Genomic DNA, 26,252 nt, shown 5'->3' on the forward strand with positions numbered 1-26,252 from the left:
TAGCTCTATCAATTAATTCATGTCATTGGATGATTTGAGAAATGGGAAATTTAAAATGCTCGGGGATGAAAATGGAAAAATATCTAGGCTGAATCAGATGTAATTTGAAAGATTTTGTGCATTCATGGAATAGGTTTCCAAAAATTGAAGATACAATGCAAGAAATTGAATTTCAATTTATTTGTGGAAACATATCAATTGGTGGAACCATGATAAAGTTTTAAGGTTCAAATTGATATTTAAGGGTTTTTTTATCCAATTAGGTACTTGAACTTGGCTTCATAATTCAAATTGGGTCAAATAAGCCATTCATTGTAAATATTAATTTGGACAAAAAAATAAGCCAATTTAGGTACCAATTTAAATTAAAAAAACTAAATTCAAGTATTTAATTTAGGTACCAATTTAAAACTTAGAAGGAAGTTTAAGTTGGGTGGCAGTCAATGGCTCATCAGTTATCTAATTAAGGAATCATTGAGCAGTCTAATGGCAATACTGCCACGAAAAGATGAAGATAGTTGGTAAAAACTCTTAGAAAGGAAATAATATTGGACTTGAAAAAAAGAAGTGATTTAGTTGGCTAGATCCCACCCAATTGAAAACCTAATCCAAATAAGCAGCCCACACAATAGAAACGTTAATGATCTCCCAACCACCATTCCAGCAACAAGAAATTCCTCCCTCCACAAATTTCATCAAATAAAATTGGGGTCAAAACAAATCGACCATTTTTTGTTTCTTGGAAAGTCTTCAGTTTCCCACCCTCTGTATCCCTACAATGACCACCTTACCTTCACAAAACCTGCAATCGGTGCGACCTCTATGTTTTTCTTCACTCAATTCTCTTAAATTTGGATCTCAAACTCCTTCATTGAAATTTCCCATTTCTTCTCCTATAAAATTAAAACCAGCCAAGCTTTTCACAAGCAATAATGGCACCAACAACTCTGGGGTCGTGGGAAAAGCCTCTGCCTCTGAATTCAGTGCAGATATAGGTGACGTCCTTGGGGATGTTACCATTTTCACTGCTGCTGATCAGCCTGTCTTTCTCAAAGACCTTTGGGACCAAAACCAAGTAAATTTTACTCCTTTCTTATTGCTAAAAACTTGCTCCGATCTTAGCCTTTTACTAATTTCTTCTCTTCACCCCCAACAGGGAATTGCAGTTGTTGCACTTCTACGCCATTTCGGATGCCCTTGTTGGTACTCACTTCACTGGGAGTTTATTTATTTATTTATTTATTTATTGTGTGTGTAAATTTATATGATTCATTGCTAAACAAGTTATGTTCTTTGATTCATTATTAGCTGGGAACTTGCTTTAGGATTGAAAGAAGCAAGAGCAAGATTTGAATCGGCTGGAGTTAAACTGATTGCAATCGGCGTTGGTACACCTAACAAAGCACGTTTGCTTGCAGAACGGGTACCATTGATACCAAATTTATTATTATTATAATTATTGTTGTTAACAAATTTCATAAGTTGGCTCACTGAAATTGATTCAGCTACCATTTCCAATGGATTGCCTTTACGCTGATCCAAACCGGGAGGTAATATCACAGTGTTAATGGATCCATATTTTCCCTTTACTTGGTTTTTTAACATTCTCCTTCTCAGGCATATGATATTTTGGGCCTATATTATGGCTTTGGTCGTACATTTTTCAACCCAGCAAGTGTACATCTCTTTTCCATTCTCTGCAGTATTTTGTTCTCGATTTTTCAGATTTCAGTAATTTTGGACACAAACATCTATTACATTGATGGAGTATAAAAATAAATCAAACACATGCTTGTCAATCATACACTGTCTATGTCGTGCAGACTAAAGTGTTTTCAAGATTTGAGTCCCTGCAAGAAGCTGTAAAAAACTATACAATTGAGGCCACCCCTGACGAAACAAGTAGTGTACTGCAACAGGTAAGCCTAATTTCATTTTAGCTTGTATAAGCCTAAATTCAATGTTATAATATAAGTTTTCCTCTTTGGTACTATCAGGGAGGGATGTTTGTGTTCAAAGGTAAACAACTGTTATATGCTCATAAAGATGAAGGAACAGGTGACCATGCACCTTTAGATCAAGTGTTTGATATATGTTGCAAAGTTCCAGCATAATGATAAAGTTAAAATACATCTATTTGTATAGAATTTGAGATTTAGTCCCTGTATTTTAAAATTTTAAAATTTAACCCTCCTACTCTTTTAATTTAAAATCCTTAATCCAATCATTATCATCGTTGGTAATTTTTATCTACTTATTATAGACTGATATAATAAATATATTAGATTGATTTGATAATGTATAGACATGATATTACAATTATATTGATAAATTCAACTTATTTATTGTTAAATTATTAATTATACAAAAAATTTAAGAAAGTGTATAAAACTAATTTAAAAATATAATAGTGTATAAAGATCATTTCCTATTCACATGGAGGAAATCAAAAGTATAAATAGGGGATTAAAGGGTATATATAAAATTTAAAGTAAATAAATTGTTAGGAAAAAAACTTATAAAGTTTATTTTATTTAATTTTAGAAAATATATTTTAATATAAAAATATTCTTTTTTAATATTAAGAACAATATTTCAAGGACCTTACAAGGTATATTAAATTTTGAACAAGATGATTTCTTTTTGCTATTTAAATTTGGATTATCCAACAATATTGAAAATATTAGATATAATATTATATTGCAAAAGCTATATAAATTAATTTTTAAATACCTTGCAAATATAAAATTTTAATATGAATTATAATTTTAATGTTGAAAAACTTTAGTCTAACTAAAATAATTAAAATAGACATAAATTTATTACATAATACAAAAGAAAAATTAAAAAATACATTAAAAAGTGTCACATGTTGAGTTTATATAAGATACCTTTAAGAATTATGTTAGTGGTTGAATTCATCAAATCATCAATTTAACAATAATCAAATAAAATTTTAAAAATTATAATCGATTTTTACCATTTCACAGTGGTTTGCTTTATTTCTAATTATATATTACCCATTAAATTGATTAGACCACCAGTTCTTAATTCAATTGATTCAATTGACCGGCATGATCCAATTGTGACAATACTAGATACCTTAATCATTTAAAAAATTTTATTTCCTTTATCCTTTGAACATATAATGAAAATGAATAAAATAAATGATATGGGTTACTCAGGGTTAGACCTGCTCATGGCCAGGCCAACCGACCCAACCCGAAGGCTCGCTCAAAAAGTGGAGGGTTTGGGCAAAAAAATAACACTCATTTTAAAAACGAGTCGGGCCTCCGATAAGACATTTTTGGCCTGAGCTCGGCCTGAATTCACTAAATGACAAAAAAATCTATTATTTTTTATTATTTAATGACATTTTCTTATTATTTTCTCCCTATTTTGCTACCATTTCACTATTATATTGCTACTATTTTATTGTTATTGTTTGGATATTGTATAACATTTATTTTATTGTTAATTTTGTTTTTATTTTAGAGACATTTTCTTATTAAGTTGCATCTATCTTAGTATTATTTAAGTATATATTTTTTAAAATTTATTTTTAATTTGTTCGGAAATATTTATTTTAATGTTTTTAGTATTTTTGCTGTATTATATATATTTAAAAATTATATAAAAAATAATATAATATAAAAAATTAATATGAACAGGCCGGGTCGAGATCGGGTTTTAGTATTTTATCCGGGCCAGGTTTGGGCCCATTTTTTAGGCCAGGCCGGGTCCATGCCTAGCAAACGGATCTAAATTTTTACTTGGGTCTAGCCCGGCCCATTATCACCTCTACTAATGGATAATGTTGGCGTTGTTGTTATCGAGAAATGTTTTTGAATAAGTGTTTTTGGAAAGTGCTATGGGAAAGTGTCGTAGAAATGTGTGGCTTGTTGACATTGTTGTTAGAATTTGAAGCAGAAAGTTAAAATATCTATTTTATACATGACGTTGAAAATTAAAAATAAATTATTTTAGTTAATATTTAAATAATTTAATATTGTCATACATAACATTTTAAATACATTTGAATAATTAATAAATTATTTATAAATATAATGATACATAAAATATTTTAAAATTTTAAATATAATAATTAATAATATTTAAATAATTTAATATAATGATACACAAAATAGAAATTAGTCCATATTTTTAAACACATTTTAAATTTTAATAAAATTTCCTTCAATACCCAAAAGTCAAAAGGATCAAAATCCCAATTTTTTGATTTGGGTAAAAAGTAGCTTTCCACCGTGCTTTACTTTTGAGATTGAAAATCACTTTTTCACCTCAAAATAGCAATGCTTAATGGGAGTGAAATTTAGTATACCAAATTATGAATTAAAAATAAAATAATAAATTTTGGGAAGAAAGCATAATTTTATATTAATATTTTTATAGTACTATAATCTATACTATTATTAAAGCACTTGAATGAGTTGGTGTCATGAGTCAACCGAACACCAATTTAGTTAGACAAATTATAGAAATATCTTTTGTAATTAAATTAAGTTATATTATTTGAGGGTATTTTAATCTTTTTATTAAAAAACATGCATAAAATTATATTTGAACCTATGTTAACTAGATTAGTACAATTTTAAATTTATCACTTAACCAAAGCTTCATTTTAATTCTTTTATACATTTTATTTTAATATGCACATTTTATTACTTCTATCAATCGTAATTTCGTTTTACTTACAATTTAATTTAATTTTTATTTCAATATCATACACATTTCATGTGTTATAATTAATTAGTTTCAAACCATATAATTCATTGTTTATTGTATGTTACTTTTAATCACACATATGTTCTAAATATGTGTATTCCACATGCATATGTGTGATAGAATTTCTAGTATTAATAATATCTTTCAAAAAAAAGTTGTAAGAAATTATAGGGTCAGTCCAAGTCTCCTAGCGAGCGCCTTGGAATCGTGTGTGTATATCTCTCTCTAGATATTGTATAACTATTGTGTATGCATCTATTGTAACAACTCTGTACAGTGGTATCGGAAAGTACAGTTTCAGGTTTTGTTTTAATGAACCAAGTCTGTAAATAATTAATAAAAATATTTACAGAGTTATTTTATAAATGAAATTGAATCAAGGATAAGTAATTTAGTTGATTTGAGCATTTAATCTAGTCCAATGATTAAATTATAAAATTAAATCGTTATAAATTTTAATTTGAAAATAGTTAAAGGGACTAAAATTGCTAATAGCCCAAAAGTTTAAAAGGAAGCAAAACATGCCAAATATATGGCTAAAAAATGTGGCTCTTATATTACTAACAAAGCTAACAATATGTTAATATTTTGTTATTTATTCAAATAGGTTGTTACTTATTTAAATAGGTTGTTAAGCTTTACTAGATAAGTCGGGATAACATTTGTAATATGTATATTGTTAGAGTATGCCCAAAGATCAATCATGAGATGGTTGTAATAACATACTTGATTTATCATGTTTATTAATATATGCGTTACCATTATTATTTCAGTTTCTTTTACGTGTATATAAATAAACTGTTTTATAATAATGTCACGAGAATAATATGATTATTCTTAAAAGTTCCTTAGTCAAGTATTATTGTTGGATAGGACAACGATAATGCATTAAGACTAACGTGTAGTTGATTGATGATAAAGAGTTGTCATTGATATGGAATGTCAGAATCATTACATGAATATGTGTGTTAGAGAACAACATATTGGACTGACCCGTTATGAGTATGTTTCTTGGATTATTATGTAATTGTCACGACATTACTCATAATGATTAATATTTATATGATCCTCAGACTTGAGATCATCATAATCCCAACATCGTGAGTTGTATATTTTGATACGATCAAACGTATAATCGTGAATCGGTTGTTCTATAAAGACTGATATTGGATATACCACAATCTATGTAGAGGGATATGGTTGGTCGATATAGGATAAGTCCCTCCTACATAATGGGAGTAATATCTTAGGCCACTTGATTAAGTAAGACTAGAAATGCATGGCCATGCTCAAATAAGTTGATATTAGATGTCATACTTATTTGTATATCGTAGTCTACTTAAGAGATCAAGGAACATGGAATGGAAAATGCAAGTGTGACTATTCCATGACTTGTGTCCAATCCAGAGATAAAGGACTTAAGGATTATTGCATAAAAGGTTAATCATAAAAAGGTTATGTCGAATCATGATCTCTTGTGACTTAGGTAGCAATGATGCATTGCTAGATGCCACTCATTGTTCGTAGCATTAGAATCGTTCTAGTGTTACCGCTAACGTTACAAGAACCTCTGTGGTCACACCTATAGTTGAAATGAACGGAATATACCATAGTTGGTATTGTTTTGGGGTCGCTTGAATTAAATTAATTATAGAATTAATTTAATTCGGTAATCAAATTTCAACACATTATGTACAAGGTTGTTGTATGCGTATAGTGAGGACATAAATTTGGTTAGCATAAGAATTCAAATAAATATATGGTTTACCGAACTTATATTATAATTAATGTAATTATAATTTTCGGTTTAAAATATTATCATATTTATTTAATTCTTAAAACCCTAAAACAAAAGGATATAAATAATCACGTTTTCTTTGTTTGAGTCCAGAGTCGCATAAGAAAAATAACTCTCAAAATTGTTTTGGGGATTCCTTCCGTTCGTAGTCAACTGGGTGGATTACGTAGAGACCGGGATCACGATAGATTGCGGTTTTGGTTTGACAGCAGATCAGACTACTTGTTGTTGAGGTGTTGCTGTCTACTCTGAATAAACATTAGGTAAATTCGTAACCTTGATCACCCCGATTCGTTCCTCACACATGGATCCATGGTTAGGGTCGCCGATTTTAATTTTTTCGCTGCGCCGTAGGGGTGCCGGCTATCCAACATATATATATTCCATACTCTATCAAATGTATAGATAAGCTCTTCACTCCATTCAATTACTTATCTCTTTATGGTAATCAGAGCCTCTCAAACTCACACGAGTTAAATTTTTTTTCCCTTTCTTCTTTCCCGCTCTCTCCTACTCTGAAACAATGGCAGTCACGGTTGTTAACTCCGACAACACTACTACCTCAGCCAATACAGTTATCCAATTCAATCCTGCGTCCCAGCTGCCGATCAAATTAATCGGTAGCCAAAATTACTCCACATGGAAAGCTCAAGTCTCCATGTTGATGCACGGCCACAACATCTTTGGCCACCTTGATGCCTCTTTATCCGCCCCACCACCAACGATCACAACCGACAACCACAATGCCATCAATCCAGCGTATCAAAAATTGTTTCAACAAGACCATCTTGTTTAAAATTGTAACACCCCTTACCCGAGACCGTTACTGGAGTCGAGCACGAGGCATTACTTATCTTATCTTACTAACTCGAAGCATAAAAACTTGTTTTAAAAATTAATTTCACTATTTACAGCAATCTGTCCAATTGCGCAGCAGTTACTAAATTAATTATAACTTGAGCTACGGAACTCAAAATTTAACTCCGTAAATTTTCCATGAAACTAGACTCATATATCCTCCTACCATAAAATTTTTAGAATTTTTGGTTTAGCCAATTAGTACAGTTTATTAGTTAAATTCTCCCCTGTTTCATCAATCAACTGCCCTGACCTCTTATCACTAAAAATAAATTTCTCATTGTAGGATTTTCATATAGTGCTACCGCTTACTTCTACAGAAAATAGACTCAACAAGGAATATATACATATAAACTAAAACTCATAACTATTTTTGTACAATTTTTAATGATTTTCTAAACTCAAAACAGGGGTCACCAAGAACTGTTCTGACCCTGTCTCACCAAAATTCACATATCTTAAAATATAAAATTCCTTTTGCTACACCGTTATTTTTATGTGAAAATAGACTCAACAAGATTTAAATCCATTTATCATTCACTCTTTAATTCATTTTATACTATCCTAGGTGATTTTTCAAAGTCACATCACTGTTGCTGCCTGAATTCTGTTTCTTTGCAAAATTTTACCCTTTTATGATTTCCATGCATAGTTTATCACTTAGACTCTTATAACAACAAACACTTCAATACTTAACCATTTTAGCAACCATTCATCATCAAATACTTACACATCGTTCTTTAGCAAGATCATAAATACAAACATTTAAAATAACTAAATCCCTATACATGCCATACTCAACATGGTTCAACATAAAAATACCGAGTTGCTGTGGTTGATAGTGTGGACGATCTCCAACTTCTTTAGGATCCTTGAAGTAACCTTGCAATACTATAAGAGAAAGAGAAATAAAAGACGTAAGCGTAAAGCTTAGTAAGTTTACTAGCAAATAAATAACAATATTTAACTCAGATAATTAAACTCAAGTGTCTATATCTCTAGTTTACTCTTTAGTTAATCTCATTCTAGTTCTCTTGCTTGTTTACTTAGTATACTTGTGTGCATAACTTACTTCTCTCTTGCTGTATCGTTGAATATCAATTGATAATATAATAAGTTCTTAACTCTTATAACTTCCCTGAACTTGCCATTTATGTTTTTAGCTGAACTTTCCTGAACATGATTCGTTATTTAGCCCGTTGAGCTACATTGGAACAATAAGGATACTCGGGTCTCTTCTGATAATGACATGCCAAAGCCATGTCCCAGACATGGTCTTACATGGGATGTACTCATGTCGGTGCCCATGCCATGTCCCAGACATGGTCTTACTGGGACCTCTCATCTCGGTGCCAATGCCATGTCCTGACATGGTCTTACATGGGACCTCTCATCTCGTGTTAACGCCATGTCCCGCACATGGTCTTACATGGGACCTCTCATCTTGGTGCCAATGCCATGTCCTAGACATGGTCTTACATGGGACCTCTTTACCCAAATGTCATGACATTCGTATTCAGTACCATCCTTATGTATCAACGGGACTTTTTAATTTTAATTCTCTATCATTTCATGCTTGGATCAACATTAAATAAATTCATAAAATAAATGCATAATTGCTGGAAAATAAAAATATTAATAATAATTATTGAAATATTGTATTTATTTACCGTAAACTTACCTCGGTACCGAATATAGTCCAATTCACCAACTTAGTCTTCAACTTTATTCTTTCCTTTGTCTAACCTCGAGTTTCATTCTTCTTTGTCTAACCTCGAGTTTCATTCTTCTTGATCTAAAATAGAAAATTTAACTTATTTAATACTCACATTCGTCAAAATAGCCCTCGACTCTAACTTTTTCAAAATTACGATTTTACCCCTAAACTTTTGCATAATTACATTTTTGCCCCAAGACTCGAAAATTAAACTTCATCTCATATTCTTATGTTTTATGACATGCTGAACATTTTTATCTTCTATGACAACATCAAATTCTCACTCTAACACTTACTTATGTACATTAGAGATTTTTACCAATTATGTCAACTTACTCTTTTTTGCTTAAAATCAACTAACAAAAGTTGTTTAACATAATTTCTAGCTTCATATTCTACCATAAAACATCAAAATAAACACTTTTCACCTATGGGTATTTTTCCAAATATAAACCCTAGGTTAAATTATTGCTAGAATAAGCTAAATTAAGCTACCGGGACTCCAAAAACGTAAAGAACATTAAAAACGGGGCTTGGGATCACTTACTATGGAGCTTGGAAGCTTGAAAACCCTAAATATGGCTTACCCCCTTGCTGATTTCGTCAAAATGAAGAAGATGAGCATAATTTGTCATCTTTTTCCCTTTTAATTCATTTTAATTACTAGATTACCAAATTGCCCCTAACTTAAAATTTTCCTATTTCACTTATCTCATGTCTATTTTTGTCTAACAACTTAACCAATGGTCTAATTACCATTTAAAGACCTCCAATTTAAAGTTTCATAACAATTGGACACCTCTAACATGTAGAACTCAACTTTTGCACCTTTTACAATTTAGTCCTTTTGACTAAATTGAGTGCCCAAACGTCAAAATTTTCAAACAAAATTTTCATGAAATCATTTTGTGAAATCATAGACCATAAAAATATAAGAAAAATAAAATTTTCCTGATCGGATTTGTGGTCCCGAAACCACTGTTTCGATAATCTTAAATTTGGGCCATTACAAAAATGCTCTCTTAGCCTCGGTTAAACCAACACTTGCCTCAACCGTGGCCAATGCCCCAACAGCCCACAAAGCCTGGCTTGCCCTTCAAACCACGGACCGACTAAGATCACCATTGGCAATGGTAATACCATTCCAATCTCCCATACTGGTAACACTTACTTAGATACTTCAAATCAACAATTTCAACTATCCAATACCCTATGCTCTCCTAATATTGCCTATAATCTTATCTTTGTCTCACAATTTTGCCTTGATAACAATACATCAATTGAATTCTTTCCTTTCTCTTTTGTTGTGAAGGATCTGAGTACGGGAGTGCCTCTAATGCAAGGATCGAATAGAGATGGTTTGTACGAGTGGTCGTGAAACAATCTGTGTCTGCCCACTCCTAAATGCAATGTGGCGGTACAAAATTTCGACCTGTAGAATTGACGGTTGGGACATCCCAATCGTCGAACTTTACTTCAAATTTTAAATAAGTTTTCAATTCCGTTTTCTACTTCAAAAATTTCATCCGTTTGTAATTCATGTGCTTCGAATAAAATGCACAAGTTGCCATTTTCTGAAAATACATTGCCCAGCACCAAACCGCTTCAAACACTTTTTAGTGATTTATGGGGTCCTTCCCCAGTCATCTCAATTGATCAAAAGCGATATTATGTTCTTTTTGTTTATCAATACTCCCGCTACATGTGGTTATACACTTTAAAAACAAAAGATGAAGTTCAAAACATTTTTAAAACACTTCATCCTCTTTTAGAACGACAATTTGACACCAAAATTTATTCCTTATATACTGACGGTGGTAAAGAGTATCTTGGGCTAATACCGTATGTACACACTCATGGCATTCAACATCTAATTTTCCCTTCGTACACACCACAACGAGTAGCCCTTGTTGAAAGATGCCACTGACATGTCATTGAAACCGCAAAGACCCTAATGCACCAAGCCTGTCTACCTAATACATTTTGGACCTTTGCTTGTCAACATGCTGTTTTTCTTATCAATAAAATGCTGACAGCAACACTAGAAAATAAAACTCCTCATGAAATGCTATTCAAGGTTAAACCAAAACTAGACAACCTCAAAATTTTGGCTGCTTGTGTTACCCATGACTCCGACCCTATGCGAAACATAAACTAGTCACAAAATCCAATCCGTGTGTATATCTTGGTTTTTCATCCAAGTACTATAGTCACCAATGTTTTGATCCGGTGTCCTCTAAAATTTATCTCTCCCGAGATGTTGTGTTTTATGAAAATGATTTTCTATTTTAAACTATGTGTGACCGTTTCAAATTGAATTTCAAACTTGCATCTTGGGAATCAATTGATCAACAACAAGAGGCTAATAATCTCAATCAAAATACAGATTTTAGTGTGCATGCAGGTGATTGTTTCCAGCTACTGTCTCCCATCTCCATCGACCAACATCAAGGGTCACGTCCGTGCTCAGGTACTCTTGTATCTCCTGCTGCCCCTATGCCCGACGTTGAACCCAATTCAACCGAAACCACCACCTGCCCCACTTTTCTCCCATCGCCTCGCACTCCAGCTGAAACCAGTACATGTCCTATACCTCTCCCAATGCCTCGCAATCAACCAGCAAACAGTCCCATCCCAATGCCTAACACCACCAAACCAAATTGCACACCTAAACCCTCGGCTGATCCCGCAAACAATGTAAGCCAACCTGAACCCACAGCCAACACGCAACCCACCACCAACATGCATCCCATGATGACTAGATCCAAAAATAATATAACAAAGCCAAAACTGTTCGCAGCTTGTACCACTACCAAAACCGAACACATCTTGCCTACAAATTACAAACAAGCCTTGAAACAACCCCATTGGCACAAAGCAATACTAGCCGAGCAAGACGCATTAATTAAAAATCAGACATAAGAATTGGTTCCATATGATCTCTCTCGGAATGTGGTTGGTTGTAAATGGTTATTTCGGATTAAATATAAGCCCAATGGTATGATTGACAGGAACAAAGCGCGTTTGGTTGCAAAGGGCTTCACCCAACGAGAAGGCCTAGACTATAAAGCAACATTCAGCCTTGTAGTCAAACCGGCTACCGTGCGGCTTGTGCTCACCATTGCCACTCAAAAATCATGGCCGATTCGTCAGCTTGATGTTAACAATGCTTTCTTACAAAGTACTCTTGATGAAGAAGTATACATGAGACAACCTCCTGGTTTCGTGCATTCCTCGAATCCATCTTATGTCTGCAAATTAAAGAAAGCAATTTATGGATTGAAACAGGCACCACGGACGTGGTACACGGAACTCACTCGTTATCTAGTTAGTGTTGGATTTCAGCGTTCAAGGTCAGATACGTCTCTCTTTATTTTCAACAATCTGGTTGCACGGTATATCTGTTAATCTATGTTGATGACATCATTGTAACGGGCTATGGCACTACAATTGTTGACAAATTCATTTCTGGATTGGCACAACGTTTGTCAATCAAGAATCTTGGTACATTACATTACTTTCTTGGGATTGAGGTAGCCCCATCTCAGGGAGGTTTGTATTTATCTCAGCAAAAATATGTTACAGATTTACTGCATGAGGCCAATATGCAGAACTCTAAGGGCGTCTTGACTCCAATGAGCTCTGACACAATGCTTGTTACTTTCTCTTTTGATTCGATAGTTGATGGCACGGGATATCGCAAGCTTGTGGGTAAACTTCAATCTCTTGCCTTCACACGACCAGATATAGCCTTTTCTGTAAACAAATTGGCTCAGTTTATGCACTGTCCTGGAGCATCACATTGGAGGGCCCTTAAACGATTGCTTCGATACCTCAATCGGACATCAAACTATAGATTGCGAATGGTCAAAGAGAACAATCCACGTCTTTTTGTCTACTCCGATCCAGATTGGGCTGGTGATCCAGTTGATCGTACATCCACAACGGGGTACATTACTTACTTGGGCAGTACACCTATCTCCTGGTCGTCCAAGAAACAACGAGTTGTATCTTGTTCCTCCACAGAGGCTGAATACCGCGCTGTGGCTACTACTGTTGCCGAGACTAATTGGCTCACTAATATGCTACATGAGCTACGGTATACTCTCTCGACACCACCAGTTATACATACAGATAATGTCGGTGCTACTTATTTGTGCAAAAATCTAGTTTTCCATAGTCGGATGAAGCATATTCCTATCGATTTTCATTTTGTCCGTGACCAAGTTGAGAACAAACGGATTATAGTTCAATATCTTCACTCTGCTGATCAGCTAGCTGACTTTCTTACTAAACCATTTTCTTGCAAAACCTTTGATCGATTGTTCACCAAGTTGTCGCTTGTCGAGCCAACCACCAACTTGAAGGGGCGTAACAAAGCTAACAATACTATTTCTTAGGCCTCTTTGACTGAGTATTCTACTTTAGATAAATCTGTTAATATTTTGTTATTTATTCAAATAGGTTGTTACTTATTTAAATAGGTTGTTAAGCTTTACTAGATAAGTCAGGATCACATTTGTAATATGTATATATATTTCATACTCTATCAAATGTATAGATAAGCTCTTCACTCCATTCAATTACTTATCTCTTTAATTACTTTTATTATTTATGATAAAAGAAAATATAAAGTTTAGATCATTTAAGTGGAAGGAGAGAGAAAATTGTCTTTTCCATCCTTCCATGCACGAAAGAAAGAAAAGAAATAGAGGAAAACATTGTTTAGGGCTTTCAAGCTTTAACCCACAAATTAGTGAATACAACTTATTACTTTTCTTATAAATCTTATGTTTTGAGATCGATGAATTTTAATTTAACTAACTTGTGTATTAATTTATAAAATTGGTAACGTTTTAGAAAGTTATCATTAATGATTTCTCTATGTTTTTTTATGTTGACTTGGATGGATTTTTAGTATATACATGAAAAGAGACTAGATCTTGAAGTTAGATGTTATATTTTTTCACTTGAGAAAATAAAGTGGATATCAAGTAGAGTTGTTATGAGATTTTATTAGAAATTGATAATAGAGGATAAAAATATAAGGAAATGAAGTGAGATTATATATCTACGTTTAGAATGGAGAGTTATGCTTGTTTCAATTTTAAAAGTTAAATTGAATGAAATATAAAGTTTTTTTGAAATAATAATTGATTGTGAATTGGGTGAATTATTGATGGTGTTATTTGTTTATGTTAATTAGTAGCGAAGGAAAAAGCTAAAGTCATTGATGAATAGTTCAAAATTTCCTGTAAGTAACTTATTATTTATTTTTCCTTTTATTTTCATTGTTAGGTAAGTTAGCAAAACGAACAAAGTTACACATGAGTGGCTGACTAGAAATACGATATTGAGATTGATTATTGTGATAGAGAGTTAAATTGTATAAAAATTTGAAATAGTATAATTTAATAAAGTTGCACATTTAGCTTGAACATGAGACGAACCATGCCATGTTTTATATGAGGTGACATTCAACGAAAGAGTTGTTGTTGTTGAGATCAATAGAATGGAAACTGAAGTGAGAATGAAATTAAACTATGGGTTGTAGTAGTAATTGTTGGGTAAAGTTGAAAATAATTAATGAGTTATAGAATCAAGTAAATAAAATAAAATAAAATTTTTTCGACTATAAGTCGATGAGCACTAGGTGCATTTTCCTTCAAACGTCTCAACCGTGGCTTTCACAATTACTATTTCGGCTGAGTCGATGAGAGCCAGTCGCGAACTGTTTACGTTGGATGTATCGATATAGAATTACTTTGACTATAGTTTGATGAGCGCTAGGCACATTAACCATCGGACATACCGACGAATGCTGGGCACGATTATTGCTTTAGATTAACCGATGAGCGTTGGGCACAATTTGTTTTGTTTGGAACGTATTGATAAGGCACTGAAAGAATGGTTTGATTCAAATTGGGAATGTACTGCGATATGACAAAATGAGACAAAATTGAATAAGGTTGCATACATCGTCAGCATAAAGTGTTAATAAGTTTGTTAAAATAGATTAGTTAGTTAAAATATTTCATTTGGTTTATCGGGATACATGTGTATATTAATGTATTGGATAAACTTTAATATGAGACATACTTGAATTTGTCTAAGGAAGAAACAAATCAACTAAGTCCAATTATTAAAATTTCATGCAATATTGAGTAAGTTATAGTAATACTATTTGAAATTAATACTCACCAAATGGTCTTGTGTTCATATGCAAGCTAGGTGTATTTTGAGATCTTGTACTCAGAGTCATCAACATCCAACTGAGAAAGTTTGTATATTTTGTTTTGTTTCAAGTTGGCATGTACTTGGTTTTTAGTGAAGTCATTTGGCTATAGTTATGTATGTGTGACATAAAAAATTAACTTTTTGGTTGCTATAATTATAATATTATTAATCAATTAAATAGTTTTAATATGATATGCTTAGTTTGCGGTATGTTTCAATATCGAAGTGCTGGAAATTGATTTGGGAGATGATTTGAATATGGATGTATTGTGAAATCTATTTTTTGCAATGGGTTTTACGTAAAACAAGCAGAAATGCTGCCAAAATATTTTTTTAAAAAAATATTTTTATCATTACAGTACCATTTCAATAAAGTGAGATAGATAGAAAAGTAGGTTGTTTCGGCACTTGAATATGACATTTTATATTCGGATACTCTATCTGGGTCGGATATAAGGTGTCACATTTATATTATTTATTAAGTATTTTACTAAGTTGGTGCCACCCATCAACCGAGTCCCAACTCAATTAGGGAATTACCAAAAAGTTAATTTATATACCAAGTAAATTATATGATTAAGTAGGCGTTTTATTAAGATTTTTTCTAAGTTGGTGCCACCCATCAACTGAGTCCTAAGTCAATTAGGGAATTACCAAAAAATTATTTTATATGCTAAGCAAGTTATATGATTGAGTGTGTAATAGCCATAACTCGGTCTGGTCGTCAAAACCAAGTTACGAAATGCTAAAGTCATAATCAGAATAGAATACATTTGATTCACACTGATTACCTCAGATAAACATAGATCACTTTATAAATGCACAATAATTACTCAAATTTAACAAAAAAAAAAACCATTCAAACATAGTCAATTCAATTTATGATTACAAATATGTCATTTCTGATATCATAAATAGGCTTATGTAAGCTCCAACACCATCCAGAATTTAACTAGGACTTATTTGCAACATTCTCAGAATTTCAATTCAATTATAAATCAAAACAATTCAAAGCCCAATTTAATCATTATAAGTCAATAGTCAATCACTATTCATAGCATATATGCGAAAACAGAATTCAATCGAATCCATAGGACCTTAAAATCAGTTTGGAAAGAAATAAAGATTAATCTGAAACAAAATAGAAAAATATGAAAAAAATGAAAACAGGGGTCACACGACCATGTGACAGAGCTCTGACCTTGTGGCTCAGGGACATGGCCGTGTGGCCAAACCGTGTAACCCTCTGTGACCGTGTGGACAACCCTGCACCTAAAAATTAATAAGACACATGACCGTGAGAGGAGGCTATGTCTGACACACGGTCGTGTGACAGCCCGTGTCCTAGGTCGTCTTCAACTAAAATGACTTCCATAATAAGACAAAATAGTGCCCATTCCTTAGGTGTCAAGCTAAACCAATTTCCAACTATTTCCACCTATTCAAAACACATTCAAACATGTAAAAAACATACCAAAATCATTCAACCTAATTGTCTAACCAATGTACCCTTATTGGTACCACAATTCAAACATCTATTCAAATCACATATATCATTTCCCAAATCACAAAACATGTATCTATCAAGCATTTCATAACATTAAACCACAATCAAAACCAAACTTGCAAAGGCATGAATGTGACCACTTATATATATATGTGGTCAATACATACCCAAAAGAGCCAAATAAACACAACCAAATCATCACATAACAAAGCAATGAAACAACATGTCTTATAACAATAATAATAAGTGAACTTAAACTCCTAGTACATGCCATTTATAACCTAACTTCAAAATGATCAAAACTTCTATCGACTTCGGAATAGATAGTGTGTATGCTTCGATTTTAGCTTCCAACCGATCGAGATTTTCAATGATCTACAAAGAAAGAAAACAACTGACATAAGGAAACCAATGCTTAGTAAGCTCGTATATAACGAAAATTAAACTTACCGAATTTGAATCATTTTGTACATTTCATGCTTAATTTCATTAACAAGCTTATAAATTCATTCATTTCCTATACATACAACAAATATCACAAGTTAGTGAATTCACATATATACATGAAAGTTGAGCATACTGTAGCAAAAACATTCAAATATCATATTTACCAATCAATTCATCTAACTCATATTAAATAGTAAATCACATTCCATTTTATTATACCATGTCCAATTTCTCCTTTCAATGATTGATTCCATGTAGCTAATGCATATATTCTTTTCATTTTATACATATAAGAACTTAAAACATGTCATATCATATAATGTTCATAAATAACAATCTCAATTCAATCACACCTCTTAATCTATAATATGTAACACATTTCATTCAAAGCTTGATACCATATAGCCATTTCATAATCATTCCTTACATAAATCAATTTACATATAGCAATTTCAAGTATCGACCTTATCACAACATGATTCAACAATTCCAAGTCAGTAAACATTTAAACATACAAATGTTCAAAATTCATAATTCGTTTATTTCAATGCATGTGGGTATCAAACAATCTTTATTCTTCCGATGGTTCTCTCTAAAAGTATTCAATACATAAGTCTAGAAATAGGTGATGCTCGTATAAGCTAATCAAATACAGAATAAATGTGTTAGGTTACCCGTTCGGGCTAAACCAATGACAACACAGAAAAATAGGCTGGCCAGAGATATGTATACATGTAAGGTTACCAGTCTAGGCTAAAGCTGAGTCACGTGTATATTTGAGTCCGCAACACATGCTAGAGCTTGGTCCAAAATAGAAATTCAGTAAAAAATCTCATATATGAAACTTTTACTCGATCCATTGAAATCATTTCAGAAATTCGATATTTCTCACATAGACCAATTTCATTTCAGCAGTTGTAAAAAATATATACATATATATATATCATTAACAACATTTAATAATGAATTATAACCAAATATAACTGTATAAACTTACCAGGGCTAAACAGCAAAGATGATCATATCAGAGACTAATCAATAATGTTCTCTTTTCCATAATTATCTATCAATTCTTGATTTATACAGTAATTTTTATTTCAATTATTAGTCCCAAATACATTATAAAATCCAATTTAATTCATATGACTTCTTTATTGACATTTTCAAAATTGCCTTAAAATTTTACAATTATTCAATTTAGTCCCTAAAACCGAAACAAATTTATTTTCATAATTAACTCAAAAACCCAAATTTTCAAATGTTCAGCCATCTCTAAACAGCCCTCTAATTCTGAAATTTCTCAAGAACACCCTACCAAAATGTACTTACATTCAATTTAGTCTTTAAACTTTAAAACTATACAAAATCACTTAACAAAATAGTCCAAACTCATCATCAAGCTTCAAACTAAACCGTTAACAACTAAAAAGATTAAAGAATGTCTATGGTAAGTTTTCAAAACTTTGACAGAATCATAAATTAGTCCTTAGGCTAGATAAATTAAACTACAATGATTTTAAAAACATAAAAATTACTAAAAATAAATTTAAGAATTACTCTCATGGAAGGCCGATTGAGCTTGAAAAAGAAACGAATATGGCTTCTTAAGTTCTTTGATATTTCGGGTGAAGAAAAACTAAAATGGGTTATATGGTTGGCTTATTTTAGTAATATACATATATTTTAATTTAACTTATAAAAACATCTTTTCTTTTAAAACAAAACTTTAACCGTCCCATTACACGGCACTAGGGATTAATTGTCATACAAGACCTTAAACAAAAATTTAATTAATTCATTCATCAACCATCAGTCAACAGAATTCAAGTTTTTCAGCTTTTATGATTTACTCCTTTTTCTTTAATCAACAATCAAATCACTAAAATTTTCGGACCAAAATTTAATATATCAATATTTTAACTCCGTAAATATTTAATAAAAATATTTACAGATCCGGTTTATAAAAATGAAGCCCCGAAACCTCATTTTCTAAAATCACTTGACTTTAGGGACAAATCACTTGTACCTAACTATTTGTTCACTTAGCAAAAATAATTAAAACAAAATTCAATATATTACTATATTTGACTCGTAAATATTATCACCTACTTGTCGAATTTGTGGCCCCGAAACTATTATTTTTGACACCACTAAAAAATGAGCAGTTACAAAGTGGATGTTTTTATTTTTATTTTTATATTTTTATAAACTAATAAAAAGTGTCCATAATGAGATTGAACTAAGGATACTATTCATATAAAACTTTTTCATTTACCATTTGAACTAAAACAATATTTTGTTTTCATATGAAACTTTAACGAGTGTATTTTTTATATATTTTTATATATTTGTGTATATTAATAATATTTTTATTGAGTTAGTGTCACTAATTAATTCAACACCAACTCGAGGATTGATGATAAAATAATGATAAACAATTGCATTCATTTAGTACTTTTAATAATGTGGTTTTGTGTTTAAGTTTCATTTTACTCACAATTTAATCTAACTTTTTTATTTTAATATCGTATATATTTCATGTGTTACTATTAATTAGTTCTAGATCATATTTTTATTATTTATTGTATGTTATTTTAAGCACACATTTGTGTACATGTGACAAGATTTCTAGTATTATATAAATATTCTTCTCTGTACATTATATATTCTTGTTGTGTATACTAGAAGTATTTAAATTGATATTTGGGAATTGATCCCAAGCTCTTATACCTACAAAATAATACTCTTGCCACTATGTTATGAGATTATTAGAAAAAAAGTGTTTTTATGAGATATATTTAAAAAGTTATCTAGTGGCTTTGAAGTTGAGTTGAACATCCAAATTCTTTGTTTAGATAATAAACAAAAATTGGATTTGAATTTAGACAGATACAAGTCTAATTTTATAAGAGTTAAGGTTTGGATTTTAAAATCCATTCTAAAATTGAATTTTTCAAAATCCAAGATTGATTAGAAGACATGAATACTTTTTTGTTTTTTTTGTTTTTACATTACCTTCAAAACCTAATAAATAAATAATTTTACTTATAATGTTTTTAGAATTGGACCGGTGAGTAAACTAATTAGATCACTAGTTCTCGGTTCAATTGAATAAATTATTAAAAAATAAAAAAATTCGGTTCAATAAGTTTGATTGATAGGTTTGACCAGTTCAGTCGGTTCAATTAGTTCACAAGTCAACTGGTTTGATCCTTTTTTTGAACTGATATCTCAACAAATTCCCAGTTCAATCGATATAATCGACCACTGCAGTTCAGTTTTAAAAACAGTGACAAAACGTCATGCATTTAATGTGATACAATATAAATATTCAAAATTTTCATTTATACCATAATTCTTTCAATTTTAATTCATAAACTATGTCTTTTAATTTATACCTATGTAAATCCACCTATTCAATTACAAACTAAATTGTATGATTTTATTTACGTGTAAACAAAGTATAAATAACTTGTATTAAAAATACGTTGAAGTGAGAGCTTTTAAAATATTTTAACCCAAAAAGTTTATGAAAATAAAAATATAAAAAGTTACTTTTTGTTGGTTCAAGAATAATTCAAAAGAAAAAATCTTTAAAATAATATACTGTTGTTCATAAAAAGTGGAAAAAAAACATATTTTTCATTCAAAAGCAAGATTTTTAAAATAAAACTAGTGGTTGAACTGATCTAGTTATCAATTTTTCGGGTCAACCGATTTGATCGGTACAACTAGTTTGACCGATATGTTTTGTTCTATTAAATAATTAATTAAAAATTCATAAAAATAAATAAATTGGTTTAACTGGTTCAACCACTGATCAACTGATCTTTTTTTTCCATTCAACCGGTCCATACTGATTCCTGAGTCAACCAGTTAAATGCCTTTCTTCGAACCAATACCCTAGCTAGTTCCCAATTCGATAGGCTAGTTTGGTCTAGTTCAAACAACAATGTTCAAAATATTCCTAAATAATTAAATTTTAGAAAATATTTTTAAGGCTCAAATTGAAATCCAAATCTAAATTGGAATTATCCAAACAATGAATTTGGATTAATTCAAAATCTTAAATTTTAAATATTTTAATTTCTAAAAGAATTTAAAAATAATAAATTATCCAAACAATGAATTTCAAAATCTTAAAATTTAAATATTTTAATTTCTAAAAGAAATATGAAAATAATAAATAACAAAATTAAAATATAAAATTTGCAGGACAAGACATAATATTTTGGTGTATATTTAATCTAATTTATGAAATAAAGAAATCTAATTATATAATCAAGTTAACTAAAAATATTAATGGTTTAGAGAAAGATTAGATATTTAATATTACTTCCAAATTTCCTTAATGATTAAAAGAAATATTTTAGCCAAATCACGAGCTAACCATGCGAAACATATTTAATACTGTCATAAACTTTATTAGCAAATTTATAAAACTTTAATTCTAATGTATTTAAAATTAATGTAAAACCCATTAAGTAACATAAATTATTTACTGCACGTTCAAAATATTAATAATTTACTGTTTTGAACTTAATAATTTAAAAGGTTAAAAGGAAACACTATATTTAAATTTAATTAATAAATGACCAACATACAAGAAGTAAGTATAATCCAAGTTGATCTCTATAAACTATTTTTATTTTATAAGTATTATGTGTGGTTTTCAATCTTCCTAAATTTCTGTCTAATCATCTGTATAATCGATTAAGAAGATGGAGTTTGTAAATCCTAAGTTGGTCATAAAAGGAATTTCTACTGAGATGGATGAAAGGATATTGAGACGACACTTCAACGCATATGGTGAAATTAAACATGTTGTTGTCTACTTTAGCAAAGCCATAGCTTTCGTTACTTTTGTTGATCCTTCCAAGGCTCAAATTGCCCTTCAACAACAACAACATATTATTCTTGGTCGAAGAGTAAGTAACTTCTCTTGTTTCTGTTTTCCACATCTTAATGTTGGCTATATGAATTTATTGAGTAGCTGAATAATCAGGTGGAGGTGAGACCAGCAAAACCGAAGGTAGAAATAGGGAAGAGGAAGATATTTGTGGGAGGATTGCCTCGATCCATAACAAATGAAGAATTCAAAGGATATTTCGAGAAATTTGGAAGCATTGTTGATGCAGTGGTAATCCATGACAAAGAAACTAAGAGAAGCAGAGGGTTTGGGTTTGTGACATATGAAGCAGAGGAGTCAGCCAACCTTGTTTTGCGAACTAATTTCCATCTATTAAACAACAAGAGAGTTGAAGTGAAGAAGGTGACTCCTAGGCAAGAGATGGTGCCAAGCGGATTTGAATTTCCTCCTTATTATTACGATCCATATTATCAAACATATTTTTACGTCGTCTGGGTGCCCATTCCTGGATTTTACTGAGCCTCACTATGAAATTTTTGGTATGATTCCTCCATCCACTGCCTTGGGCCCTTAATTTTGTGTGGACTGTATCAATCACAGTTTGGGCTGTTATTTTATGTTTTCATTCTTGTTTGTCTAAAGGCCTGCAATTCAAATTGTTACAGCGGAGATAGTTTACAAACCGGAGCAGCAGAGGAAGGCAGACATGAAGAGATTTGTGAACCTTTTGTCATAAGTGTTGCACACATGTGTTTAATTGTTTTTTTCAGTTTAAATTTAAACAGGGGAGGGACCTGAATCCTGATTATCGGGAACATTGTTGTTTTTTTATCTTTTTAATTATGTTGTTTTACTCTTTCAATGTTTTATGGTGGTTTTAAATTTATCTGCATTCTCCAATAATTATCCTCCTCTCAGTTGTATCATATGCATGGGTTGTCTTCTAGGTTTTGGATTAAATCCATAGAAAATTTCAAGGTGATGAAACCAAATAGTGGAGTTAAATCAGTGGGATAATTGTCGTTTTCAATTCATTCTATTGTTCCAAGTCAATGAATCGCACATTCCCCTTATGCTTTATTGTGAGGACAAAGCAAAAGTGGGAATAATACTACAAAATAATCCATATTTCCAGGAGACACCATGGCATCGTAGGCAAAGTTGGGTTAGGAGAGTTATAGATGGGGTGATTGAAAGCAACCCACCAACCAGGCTTACCAGACGTTTGTGCATCTCTTCTATACAACAACTTTCACTGTTTGCACTCTCTTTCAGACATATAGGGGGTCCTAGAAATGTGGGTATCTTGGTGGTGGGTGCTTTACCAAAAGTCTTTTAACAACACAATAGTCGCTTTGCTTTCTTTGTATATATGCAGAGGGTTTTCCCTATTCATGATACCAATATCTTGTAGGGTCTTCTCTCCTTGCCAGGCCTATGGACTAGTCCCAGGCTTTTAACATATCTTGATTGATTATTTATCAGAAACTATAAAATGAAACCAAAAAAGAAAGATTTTTTAAGATAATCCCAAATTACTACCAATCCAAAAGAAAAAGATGCTACTACTGAACAAAGTAGGTGTAGAAAAAGAATCATATGTGTGAACATGACAACACCAATTTGCGTCTCACCATCACATCTCAAACAATCCAATGGAGTAACTCAGTTTTGAAAGTATACATATTATAATAACCTCATAGTTGTATTCGAAAAATAATTTTAAAAATGAATTAAGTCAAAAATTGTTTGCAATTCATGGAAGAGCTTTTTAAAACTATAATCATGGTAGATATTAAACACATGCATGACAGTGTTCCACAAAATACAGAGATGTGGTCACACTCATTTTGGTTGCTATCCATTTACATGCTTTATCTGTTGACTTTGCAATACATGGTAGCCTGTAAATCCCATCTGGATTTGTTTTGATTCAGTTCCCACATTAATTACCAAATTAATTCCTTTCCCTTCACTAATTTCATTGCTTGTTTCATTCATGGTTATAATTGCTTTCCTTCTCTTTCTCCAGCCATGCAAACGACTATGTTTTCCTGGGAAAGAAACAAAATTAATTACTTCTATTACAAAAATAGAAGATTAGGTAACAAGTTAAGTTTACTACTTTTTGTCATTTACATGTAAAAGAATTTATCATTAATTAATGATTAGATAAAAGAACACAATTTAGATGATCGACTATTCAAAATTTTATTTTTAAGTCATCTATTCATTAATTTGCTAACGGATATTAACATGAATTGTTAGATCGCCATCGTTAATCATCCGTTGTTACTAAATTTTGTTTTGGTTACCCAACTATGAAAAGTTACGAATGCTTACTAACATTATATATTTGTAATGTTTTGATCACTAGTTTGTTAGATAAATATAGCTAAGAATGTTAATTGTTTGGACTAACTAATGTTATTATAAAAGAAGAGAACCAAATTATGTCAAATTAAAATATAAAGATTAAATCTCAAACTGTGAGTATAGTAAAAGAATCGAAACTAATTTCTTTTAATTATTTTATAATGAAAAAAGTAGAGATAGAAATCCTTTTATACATATATTTGTATTTGATAAATTGATTGTGTATCTTTTAATTCCACAAGCGATCTTAAAGAATTATCAATACATTTTTAAAAATATTTTACATAAGACGCTTGTCGCCACCTTTAACACTACTAATAAAATCTAATCTAAAGAAGGTGGGAAATATTTTAGACAAAGATGTTGACATTGTTCTGAATTTAAAATCAAACCAGTGTGCTTTTCCCCCTCTTTTTGTTACCACCTTTAATTTTATGTCCCCTTGCCCTTTAAGTGCCTAATCCCTCCTAACACACCATTAATTAGCAATATTTTCTTGTAAGTGGTTAATGAAAGAAGAAAAACATGTTTTTGTGAAATAGGGATATATGTTTGTGATTTCAGACTTTAATGGCAACCAAATGCTTTTCCTTTTTCTTTGCAAGATTGATGATTTGAGTTAATTAAAGCCTTTCATTACTCATTAATCATTCATAAAAGCAGGACCCCAATCATCAAACAATTACTAAATTTTTAATTGGGTCATTCAATTCTAAAAAATTACAAATAGTTACTCATTTGTTCTTCTTTTCTTTTTTTCTTTTTTTTTGTCCATTCCCCTTAAATCAACAACAAAAGGGTTAGATGGACGTTAACTCAATGGTTTGGAAAATAAATAAATGAATCCCAATATCATTGATAACCTAAAACTACACCGTTTCTCAACCCTCTCTCAATCTTTTCTTCTTTTTTCCCCTAATATTATATGGATATTTGTGTCATTTAATAAGTCATTTATTTGACAGAAATGAGCTAGAAACAGCAAATTTGATAAGTCAAATGATTATTTTGTAATTTTTTAAAGTCGAGTGATCCAATTAGAAACTTAGTAATAGTTTGGTGACTATTTGGGTAGTTTACCCTAATTGTTTATGAGTTAATTCCAGTGCATGTCCCCAAGCTATAGGTCATATTCTAACTTGATCCTTGAACTTTTAAAAAGTTTTAATTAAGTCCTTAGAATCTCAATAGCCTTCCAATCAGGTTCTTCCACCCGCCATTCCGTTAACTTTTTCATTTTAAATAATATATTATTTCCTCAATAATTTCATTTAATATGCCATTATTTAAATAATAACATTTTTATAAAACGCATGAACAGCCCGTACATCTCATGCGATAGAAAACTAGTATATAAAAGAGGAAATTGAAGATTAAAAGTTAATTTTTTTTATTAAATTAATAATGCCAACCCATTTTATAACAGTTACATTTGTCTGTCCAAATTTTTTCTCATTATGAGGAGATAATCGTTGGATAAAATTTATGTCGTGAATTTACATCAAATAAATAAAGTGAGAATCATGTTCAAAAAGAAAAAGAAAGTGAGAATCAAATCAACAAAATCAAAAGATGTATAACATGTACATGCATTATTGCTTTTATGCATATTTTATTTTACATTCTTTCACATGATTAATTATAAAGTTCATAAACCTAACAAGTTCAGTTAATCAATATGAGTTATCAACTTAAA

At 31.1% G+C, this 26,252-nt stretch overlaps 2 protein-coding genes across 2 annotated transcripts; both read left to right on the top strand.

Annotated features, from left to right (window-relative positions):
• The first annotated feature begins 627 nt into the window (after positions 1-627).
• Positions 628-2,224, top strand: LOC105763476 (uncharacterized). The gene is made up of 7 exons (XM_012581715.2): positions 628-1,075; positions 1,157-1,203; positions 1,309-1,423; positions 1,506-1,550; positions 1,618-1,677; positions 1,824-1,919; positions 1,998-2,224. Exons 1-7 carry the CDS (start codon positions 779-781, stop codon positions 2,112-2,114), a joined length of 777 nt encoding a protein of 258 aa, XP_012437169.1. The 5' UTR covers positions 628-778; the 3' UTR covers positions 2,115-2,224.
• Positions 2,225-22,070: 19,846 nt separating this feature from the next.
• Positions 22,071-23,042, top strand: LOC105762375 (uncharacterized). The gene is made up of 3 exons (XM_012580211.2): positions 22,071-22,238; positions 22,316-22,719; positions 22,846-23,042. Exons 1-2 carry the CDS (start codon positions 22,080-22,082, stop codon positions 22,697-22,699), a joined length of 543 nt encoding a protein of 180 aa, XP_012435665.2. The 5' UTR covers positions 22,071-22,079; the 3' UTR covers positions 22,700-22,719; positions 22,846-23,042.
• Positions 23,043-26,252: the final 3,210 nt, after the last annotated feature.

The sequence above is a fragment of the Gossypium raimondii genome, chromosome 12 (genome assembly GCF_025698545.1).
Source record: "Gossypium raimondii isolate GPD5lz chromosome 12, ASM2569854v1, whole genome shotgun sequence".
NCBI lineage: Eukaryota > Viridiplantae > Streptophyta > Magnoliopsida > Malvales > Malvaceae > Gossypium > Gossypium raimondii.